Source organism: Phaseolus vulgaris, chromosome 4 (assembly GCF_000499845.2).
Source record: "Phaseolus vulgaris cultivar G19833 chromosome 4, P. vulgaris v2.0, whole genome shotgun sequence".
NCBI lineage: Eukaryota > Viridiplantae > Streptophyta > Magnoliopsida > Fabales > Fabaceae > Phaseolus > Phaseolus vulgaris.
This window is the reverse complement of record NC_023756.2, coordinates 5,936,501-5,947,609: the sequence shown is the minus strand read 5'-3', so window position 1 is coordinate 5,947,609 and position 11,109 is coordinate 5,936,501. Positions and strand designations below refer to the sequence as shown.

General features: G+C 26.6%; 1 protein-coding gene across 1 annotated transcript; it reads right to left on the bottom strand.

The window, feature by feature from the left end:
* Positions 1-5,571: 5,571 nt before the first annotated feature.
* On the bottom strand, positions 5,572-9,628 carry LOC137836397 (protein trichome birefringence-like 19). The gene is made up of 2 exons (XM_068645123.1): positions 9,007-9,628; positions 5,572-6,536 (listed from the first exon to the last, which is right to left on the bottom strand). Exons 1-2 carry the CDS (start codon positions 9,532-9,534, stop codon positions 5,748-5,750), a joined length of 1,317 nt encoding a protein of 438 aa, XP_068501224.1. The 5' UTR covers positions 9,535-9,628; the 3' UTR covers positions 5,572-5,747.
* Between the last annotated feature and the right edge of the window lie 1,481 nt (positions 9,629-11,109).

The window sequence follows — 11,109 nt, the reverse complement described above, 5'->3', positions numbered from 1 at the left end:
ATATTTTCTTTTTAATATTTTATACAGATTTTAGTTTTTAGATGTGAGAAAATCTAGGGATGTTACAGTAAAATAAAATATAATTTTAGTACATCAATTTTTAATTTTATTAATTTTGTTTAAACTTAATTTATGATTGAGATAATTGTATACGTATTTGGATTTTAGTATTTATCACACATGTTTATTAATTAGTTTGTAAAAGAAAAAAAAAGTGTTAATGTGTAATTAATTTCGAAGGGAGTTCTTTACTCTTTGTTTTATAAATTTAGAATCGTTAATGATTCTTTTAAAGTTAATTACATATTCAAGTTAATTTTTTTCTAATAAACACATTATCGATATCAAATACGTGCTCAATTATATTAGTTATTAACAAAATTCAAACTAAATTAACATAGTTTGAATTTATCAACTATTTACGCATCCAAATTTGTATAAATGTATTATTCGAAAAAGAATATTTATATATATTAATATGGAATTGTGAAATAAAATATAGAGAATAACATGTTCTTTCTTTCTATATGGGGTGCTTAAATGACCAAATTATTCCTTGCAATTGTCACCCTTTTGAATTACACAATTTTAAATTTTTTTAACGTAAAAATAATATACAAATTAAACAATTTAAAAAAATTAATTGCATAATTTGAAAGTAAAAGAACTTTTAAATTAGTAAAAGAGATTTTATAGTCTGGAAGTCGAAAATGACTTTCTACTTTAAATTATACAAAGAAAATGAGTAATTATTTATAGTCAAATGTGTTACTCAGTCTAAGTAGAATTCAAATATTTTTAAATAAAATGAAAATATAACCTAATGTTATGGAGTAGTTCTAGGAAATTACAAAGCCATTAGTGAGAAAATTTGAATTTTAAAATTTAAATATAATAAAATAAAATAAATTGTCCCATTGGTTCAAGATTGAGGACATCATGTGTCTTGACTTTGACTTTGTTTGACTTATGACAATGTGTTGACTGAATGACTTTCTTGGGCTTGATTGGCTTTGATTGCTTCTTGCTTCTTAGCCTTCAATATTTGCTCCTCCAAGCTTGCTGGACTTAATAAGCTCAATTAAAATAGTTACTATTTGCACCTATTTTTCACATGAAAGAAAATATAATAAAATATCTAATTTTCTAAAATTTACAATAAAATAAAATCTACTTTAAAAGCAGTTATTCATTTAAAAATACTTATGGTTCTTCCTATCAATGCACACATCATTTTCCTCGTGAAAAGAATTCATCCACGAATTTAACAAGACCTATAAAGGAAAAACAATCTTATCATTATGCCCAAATCAATATAAAACTCTCTTTCTCCTTCAAATTTTTCAAAATGAAATGAAGTTCACCATTTATATAGGAGGAATTGCTTTAAATTTGTATTTTCACAAATTTTATTTTAAAAGGCTTTGTTTGTAAAAAATCACTTCTAATAAGTTCCATATAAACAATGTTTCCAATCAAGTTGTAGATAGATACTCTTTATTACTATCTAATTTTTCATATAAATTATTTACACATGACAAAATAACTCATTATTTACTGTCTTTTCGATCTATGTGGACGATATTCTGTTGACAGGATATGATTTGATAGAAATTCAGCATGTTAAAGACGGTTTATTATAACAATTTCGCATTCAAGATCTTAGAGACTTAAAATGTTTTCTAGGGATTGAATTTTTTTGTTCCAAAGCTGGTGTTTACATGTCACACAAAAAAAAATTGCAGGATAAAGGACTCTCACAGTGCTCGTCCAGACAAATTTCTAATGGAGTAATACCTAAAACTCACACCAGACGATGAAGAGTTATTAAAGGATCCAGTCAAATAAAGGCGACTTGTGAGACGACTGATATACCTCACGGTTACTCAGCCTGACATAGCATTTTCGGTTCGGACCTAAGTCAATATATACCGGCTCCACGGAAACCTCATTGGGATGCTGCAATTCGAGTTCTAAAGTACATCAAAGGATCACCGGAACAGGGATTGCTATTGCCATCTGAGAACAATCTGACGTTGACAACTTATTGTGACTCAGACTGGGGAGGTTGTCAGAGAACTCGAAGATCAATATCTGGTTATTGCATTTTTCTTGCTTCTTCTATTATCAAGATCATAGCGGAAGCAAGACCAATACTTGTTTGGAGATAGTTTGTTGTGATATCTATTGCAGGATTTAAAGATGCCATGTAACTTCTCAGCTCAACTTTTGTGTGACAATTAAGCGGCATTACAGCAACAAACCTAGTATTTCATGAACGCACAAAACATATTGAGATAGACTACCACATTGTGCGAGAAAAATTACAAGTTGGATAATCAATCATTCCATGTACCGACGACACAAGTTGGGGTTGGAGTTCTTGAAAGTATTAAAGAAATAATAATTATCAAATGATACGTAATTATTCTATACAATATTTTTAAGATTGTACACAATTATATATAATTAGTTTAATAATAATAGAATCTTATGATTAATGAATTATTGAGAAAGTCTCCTACACTTTATATATTTTCTATAAGAATAAGAAATATTATATCCATAATTACCTCTTCATTCTTTTAAGAAAAGGAGATTGAGTTGGAGAAACATCACTTATTATCACTCATTAATATTTTATTAATTGATTATTATTTTATTTTTCTAATGATACATATATAATATTACTAATTACATAATTTCTAATTTAACATATCTATATGCAAGCGCTTTTTTCCTAAAAAGGTTATAATATCAGAGCACAAAATATTACGTAAGAAAGCTTTTTATTCATTACTGCATTAAGTAATATTATACAACAAATATGTTTTCTCCTTATAAATCCAAATATATTTGTTAGTGAAAATAAGTTTTATTTCCTTTATTTTATTATAACAACCACATATCCTCTATTTATGTAATAAAGGTATTCATACACCATATAAAAGAATTCACAACTTTTATGAATATTTTTTTTCTTTCTATAGGATTCTATTCTCATTTAGGTTCTCTTAGTTAGAATTACATTCGTATTAAATATTAAATTGATTAACTTCTCTTCTTTTTAATACATTTAGATTAGTATAAAATAAGTTTTAAATCTCAGAAAAAATAGGTTTAATTTACTTTAATATAGATTTTCTTAGTTATATAAGTTTTGATTCAGTTTCACATCTGGTTTGATTGTATTTATATATATATATATATATATATATATTTATCGTCTGAAAATACATGTTATTAATTAAGTAAGGTGCCAATTTGATTGAGATGTGACTTTTTCTATACTATCATAAGTTATGTTTTTTTAAAAGGTTGTAGAAGTTACATTGAAAGGGTTAAAAAGTAATGTAAGAAAAATTTTCATAAATATAAAATTAGTTAATAGTTATAAATGAGTAAAAGTAATGAAGTTTAATATTTTTGTATAACAAGTGAAACTCAATTTTTAATTAAATTTTTAATTAAGTTAAGCTAAAGGGTGGTGATATGTTAACACTACAAACAAACAGTAGAAAACATATACTTCACAAATCAATAAAATAATATTTTAATTATATTTAATTTATTTTTTAATTTTAAATATTATAATATTATTATAATATGGTATCGAGTGTATGTTTTTTTTGTGCTGTCAAAGAAATATTTTCCTAAGTTAAATAAATAAGTGAAATTTGACTAATACATTTCTTAATCAAGAACAACTTTAAAGAGCTTGATCAGACAAAATATACTTAGCAAAAGAAGAAAAGAGGAGTAGGAGAGACAACACGAGAAAAGCACCAAAAAAGGGAAGATTTGAAGGAACTTTTATGCAAAAGAGAAGTAAATTTAGGAGGAAGATTGTGTGTTGCAATTCTCTCGGCACTGAATCATTATTAGAAGAGAGCCTTCAAAATCATTATTAGAAGAGAGCCTTCAATTAAGTAATCTATCTTAATCTTATGTCAAAACTTTATTTTTTTGCAATCATTGTATAATTTTTTTGAATTGACTAATTACGACTCATGTAATTGGTTGTATGTTTTTTCTTATGTTCCATGAATTTCTTATATTTTTATTTTGATCTGGTTGTTGATATCTGAAGTGTTGGTTACATGTGTTGTTTCTCTTTATTTTATTCCTGTGTGTTACATGTTTGAAAAAATGCTTGAACCACTAAATTGTTGTGTTACTAGCACTTATGTTTGGTTCTAGGGTAGTTATCTGTAGTTTCATCTCAGGTACCTCTCATTTGCTAGTCAATATTAGATTTTAGAGAAACGCTTCTAACATTCTTGTTGGAAAATTCACATAAAGTAGAATTATGATCACATAGATAGTTAGTTGCAAACCCAAAAAATATAGGGTGTCTCCTAGTAAGATTTGTTGAGTCTCTTATGCTCTCTGCTATCATCCACAAATATCAAATTTTAAGTTCAAGATACCTGATTCTTGGCATGAAAAGATATGTTGGAGATTTCATATCGATTAAAGTTATGATTAAGTTATAGTACATAATTGGATGCAAAACATGTTTTACATATCCATTTTGTTGGGTTGAAATAAGTTTGAATCCATTTTCTAGAAGTTCTTTCTAACATATTAACTTCTATAGGGTGAAATTCATATTACCTTACTAAGTTTGTGAGTTCCATTTCCTATCTCTTTAGGTGAGTGTGAGTTTGAAAATAATAAGGCACACATGAATTTTGATCAATATATGATAGTATGATAAAAGCACTTTCATAAAGTACGTTGATAGTAAATTTCGCTCTTCGTTTCACTTAGTTACATTGTGCATGATTATCTACCTGCAGAGCTAGCACACATATGATTTTGTTTTGATATGCCAGTGGGTGTGAGAATTCTTTTCTCTGGTTTGGATAGGCAAACAAGGTGTTATCTTTTATTTGAGTGGCTTTGTGAACCAATACTAAATCCAATCAAAGGGTAGAACCAATTAGGAGTGGTGTTGAATATAATGTCGATTTTGACAACATTTTATGTTAAGGTATTTCTTTTCTATTAGCCTTGTGAATGTTGGATTCAAAGAACTGAGTGGTGAAAGGGAATTGTGAATAGCACGATTCTGAATATTATTGAAATTAAGAAAGGAAAATAATACATGGAGGAAATGAATTCAAAATTCACTTAACTAAACTTTACAACGAGGTCGGTCTTGTGTTATATAGCAAGTTGGATCTCAATCTACCTTAAACCAAACAGCCTAGTCAATTTGACTAAGGGCTTTACAAATTCCCTAACATTTAATTCCCTGATTTCACGATGCTTCCTTACTATGTAGTGTGTCATGACTGAAGAAATTGAGTGTCTTAGCTTGTATGCGCCGCGTCGTGAGAGTTAGTGGACATAAAAGGAAATAGTGTTGTGTTTTCTGTGGCTACCATAGTTTTTGGGGTGTAATTGCTTTTTCTATTATAAATGTTGAAAATGGAAGGTGTTAGCTTTCTGGATAGAAAGAAACTTCATTCATTAAAAAAAGTTGATGATAATTATACGACAAAAATTGACAATGGTAATTTGCAAGAAAAATGAAACATGTGAAGGACGTTTACTAACAATTTTGTCTGCAAATGAAATCTCATTTTACTTGAGAGATGACACCTTCATTTTCAACATTTCTAATAGAAAATCACTTATGAGTCAAGAATAATCCATCTTTATACATCAAATTACAAGAAAAATTTTGCCAACTATAGTTTGCAAAAAAAAAATTGTAAATCTAATTAACAAGTTTATCTTTAGATGAAGTCTTTTTTTTCAGGAGTAGATCTAATACCTTCTACTTTCAATGCTTGTAATAGAAAATCGGCCCATGTGTCTATAGGTCCTGGCAAGCACCAATGCACACAATCATTAGATATTGTCACATTCTTCTGTGGCCAGTGTCCATATTTATTTGGGTGACCATCTGGCCTCTGTAACATCGCCTGTGTGGTGTCAAGTAACATGAATTTCAAACCTTTCTTTGTGGCTTCTTTTTCAGCACGTTTGAACTCCTCCAATTGTATGGTGTGTAACTCAAGATTGTAGCCATCTAACCTTGTTTCATTACTCTTAAATGGCTTAGTTCTTATACAATTCCCTCCTTTATCCCACACCCCATTCTCAAAATGAGATGGTGCATATGTTCTAAGAATTGTTACACCCTTGGGGTTTCCTACACTCATGATTGCTTTATATGAAGTCCTAAAAGCTTTCTTATAGCCATTGTGCCATGTTAAATGAGTGACATTTTCCCAGGAACAATATTGACATCCAACAATTTTTTGTTTCTCATAGAACACCATTGGCCTCAAAAACCACTGTCCTCCATTGATAATGACATAGTCAAACTCTTTAATTTGCGCCGTCCATTTTTCATCAAACTCATCAAGATAAACATTGATGAGACCACCATTTGAATCAACTTGTTCTGCTCTCACTAGATAGGGTGACCAGAAAGTAGCCATTGTGAAATTATAGTTTGAGTATTGCCATCTTTTGAAGGAAAACTCATCTGTGTATGATACATCTACGGGCCACTCTGCCTGAAAAGTATAAAACATTAACATCGACCTAAATAAGTTTTTTTAATTTTTATAAATCTAATTTAATTTCTATACAAGAAGGAAAAATGTCATGAAAACACAAATTTTTTTAGAAGATTAAAATGTTTATTTACTTAACCAAAAACTCCAAATACTCCTTTAATTATTCGTTGGAAAGAAAGCTCAAGCTGAAAATGCCTATATATTTTTTAATTTTCTTAATGAATATCTCATATTTTAGTTACATTAACAAAAAATAAATGATTTATAATGCCAGATATGAATGCATCAATCAACTAATGATAGGAAAAATTATACTTGAATGCCACTGCATTAAAATTGACTAAGGAATACTTAATGAAAGGCTTAGACAATTTACATAGGGTTATAAACTCTTATTAAATCATTTATGTAAAGTAACACTTAAAAAATTATATAGATAGAAACCATGAAAAAAATTGTTCACTAATAAGTTATGTTTTGTATGTTAATATTATTGGATGTCAACTTTTATATTTGTATTTGTATACTTTTATACGTAGAGAAAATAATTTTTATACAATACAATGCTGTCATAATTCCATATTTGGTTCTCCACATTATATCACTGCATGCCAATGGAATATGATACTAAAATGACACCCAGATCCAATTAACATAATCGGAATATAAAGAATTAACATCATCCATGAATTATTTATAGAACCAAATTGATATCATTGGACTAAAGAACTAAAATAATATAATTACTAAATGGATGAAAAAAAATGCAGATAAGCTTAAATGCATGTTGTTTAACATATTTATTAACTGGTTGCTAAAATTAACCTTCTTTGACCAGAAAACATAACTGTTCTAAAACTGACAACAACTAATTAAGAATAGAAAAGTTTGAACTGATATTTAATTTATTTTTAAATTTATTATAAATATTTTGTAGGTATCTACATTTTTATTACAGTTTTGAAAATATATAATTTTATAATAATGATATTAGAAATTATTAAAAATATTAGAGTTTAGAAATATATAACTTTGTAAGAATAATATTAAAATAATAATAGTGGTTATTAGTTTTAAATAGAAAATTATTTAGTTATTTTAACAGAGAGATTCTTCGATTATTTACTTTATTAAATTAAAAAAATATTTTTATTTATTAAAGGTAATGTGGTCTTATTGAGAGATCATATTAAGTAGTTATAAAAAATATATCAACCTTAAAAAATTACTTATTTTATTAAAAACAAAATATTTATTATTTCTTGAAATATAAAATTGTCTAATATAACTCTAAAAATAGTTACCAAAAGTATAGTCATATAGATAAACATAACCAACTTTATTGATTTTAAGAAACTACTAAAAAAAATTACAAATACTCCTATTATATAATATTATAACATTCTAAAAATTCAATAGAAAAATTTAATTTTATGACTGTATCCATATATTCCATAACGAGTTGAAATACAAGCCATGCTTACGTAATTTTTGTATAAATAGTGTAATGTGTTTATAAGAGTAAAAATGATAAAAGAAGTATAAAATAAAGTTACAAAACATAAAGAATATAAAATTGTAAAAAAACGCGTAACATAATCTCTTTATTCATAGAATAGATACAAATTATTAAAAAGTAGATATTTTTAAAATTTTCATATAAAACGTCAATTTACTCATTTATATTAGTTTATAACTTACTATATCTTTTCTTCTTATAATTTTATATTATATTAGTTTCTTTTCTTTTCTTTTTCATTTTAAATGTAAACTTTTCATCATTAATTAATATTCTATAATTCATTAAAATTTAAATTTAAGTATTTGAATGTCAAGAACTAAAAAAAGTTATATCTATATATAATTAATATTTTTATTTATTAATTCCGTTTACATATTGACCACACAAAATGTATAAATTAATAACAAGTAACAATAAAAAAAATCATACAAGTAACACTATTTTCTACTTTTTTAAGATAATATATATTATATTAACAAGTTGAAGTTGAATTTTATTAAAATACTATAAAAAAATATAAACTCCTCTGACCTTTGTCTCTTGGTCAAATATTCAACAACTATTAAACTCATTTGTTGTCATGCACCTTTTCTTTATAATTAATGTCATTAAAAATCAAACAATATTATCAATGAAAATTTTATTCACTTGCAGGCTAAAGCCTGCATCTAAACAATTAACTAAAATTTAATCATTTTAACTTCATATGATCATTCTTCATTAGATTATATGCAAGTATATCTATTCAAAATTCATATGAACAGCATATTATCAGTGAAGAAAAACATGAACTGGTGTATTTTCATATGCATTATCTAAACCAGAAACCATTATCTAAACCAGAAACCAAGCCAAAGAAGATAACTACAATTGATATCAGAAATCAAAGAGAAAAATTAAGGCAAGAATTTTAGAATTTCAAGAGAAAATATAAAAGAGACTTACCCTAGATAGGAGGCAAATCATGGACTGCATGTGATTTCTTCCAATGGAGTCTCCAACAAAAGCCATAGATTTTCCCCTCATGATTTCTAGAAACTGAAAAGGGTTGAAAATGGGGAGTTCACACTCATTTGGCTTCCACCTCCACTTCATGAACTCAGAATCAGGTCTTCCAAATTTCATGCAGTTTTGGTGTTCATGGATTTCCCAACATGTTTTGTTTGTGTAGTATGGTGCATCAGGATTTGGCACCCATTCCCCACTGAAAATGTCACACTTCTTCACAGATGCTGTTGAGGGCATGATTTCTGTCTCATTCTTCAAACCATCATCAAATTCAATAGACACCTCCTTGTTGAATTCATTGATCTTCAACAATGAATGGTAACTGAAGAAAGAAGAAGAAATTGTGGCGAGCATGAACACAACCAGGGTTGAGAATACCAGAATTGTCACTATTGATGACAGTGTTTGTTTTGATCTAAGGTTGTTGTTCCCTTTGAGAAGAGGAAAATGTAGAAGGAACTTCATTTTGAGAGAGGGAAAGGGATTAAGGAGATAGCACAATTTGAGCTTTTCTCAGTGCAAAAGAATATGATTCTGTGATGAAACTAAATTTATCATTTTCTTGATTCAGACTCTTAATTTTTAAAGCCTTCATTAAATTTAAATATTGTGTCATAATATTTTATCTCTCTGATTAAAACTTTCTCTTGTTCATGTACAATTAATTATTCTATAATAACTTTCTCTTCATTTGCGTGTAGAACATCGACAACAGAGTCATTAAAGAATATTAATTTCAAAATGGTTTAAAAATGGAATCAATCGTTAAAAAATGTTTATTTGATTCAGAAAAATAGATGGGATTGGTTTTATAGAATAGGGTAAGACCACATTAGGAAAAAAATGAAAACTTTATCCATGTAAAAATTTTAATATGTATGCTTTTATTTTTTGAGGAATAAATCGATTACTTTGACTTTTCAAAATTTAATATTTTTTTAAAATTCCCTTCATTTTCTCCTTTAATTAAAGTAAAATGATTTTTTTTATAGTTTTTTTTAAGACAGAAGGTGTCATAATTCTATAAGAGAAACAAATCAGTGAGATTTGGGTGAAAATTGATAAATTTTTTTGAGAATCTTTCAATTTTGGTAAGATTTTAGAAAATTTAACTTACTTTTGGAATTATTTTAAATAGAAAAATTATTTCTTTCATTGTTTATACTATAGGTATGGGTTTTGTGATTTGCTAATATTTACAGAAATATTTGGTTGGATATTTTTAACATAATCTCCCCTCTCAACCATGTTTTTCTTTCTATAATTTACAAGACTAAAATAAAATGTTTAAAAAAATGAAATTTTGTTTAAGAAAATTAAGTATAGTATTATTCGTATTAATAACTTGTTTTTACTTATTTAGTAACATTTTATTTTTTATACGATGAAAAGGAAAATCATTGTAAACAAATTTGTAAGCATTCAAACTCGCATGACATATGTAATGTTTGCATGATTTTGTCATATTAATATAACGAATTAAATAGAAAATCATTAATCACACAAGAGGAAATAATGAATGAGCACTAAGAAATAATTCTTTCAAATAAATATTTTTTCATTAACAATTAAAAAAAATATGCAATATGATTAGTTGAATATATAAATGTAATAAATATACGTGAGCAATTGTTTATAGTTTAGCCTATATTTATTTTTAGTATTTGATTTCTGAAATTTTCTTACATGTACTTTTGTATCGTTTCTCTCTTGATGTCATTTTTTTTTAATTTTATTGTAATTTTTTTACGTGAGAAAATATGAAATTTTAACCAAAATAACACACTTCTAAAATTTATTTCTTAAAAAATGTATATTATACTAAATATTATCTAAATAATATATTGTGCCAAATAATTACCCAATAGCACGGTTTATTGCAACAATTCAGAATTCCTTTTCATTTTGAACTTGACTTTTTTTTAAATGAAGAAAAGAGAATCGGTAATTTTGATTTTTAAAAACATAATTATTTAAAAAATTGGTTAATAAAATAATTTCTTAAAACAATTACATAGAAAAATAATTATCTACTAAAAC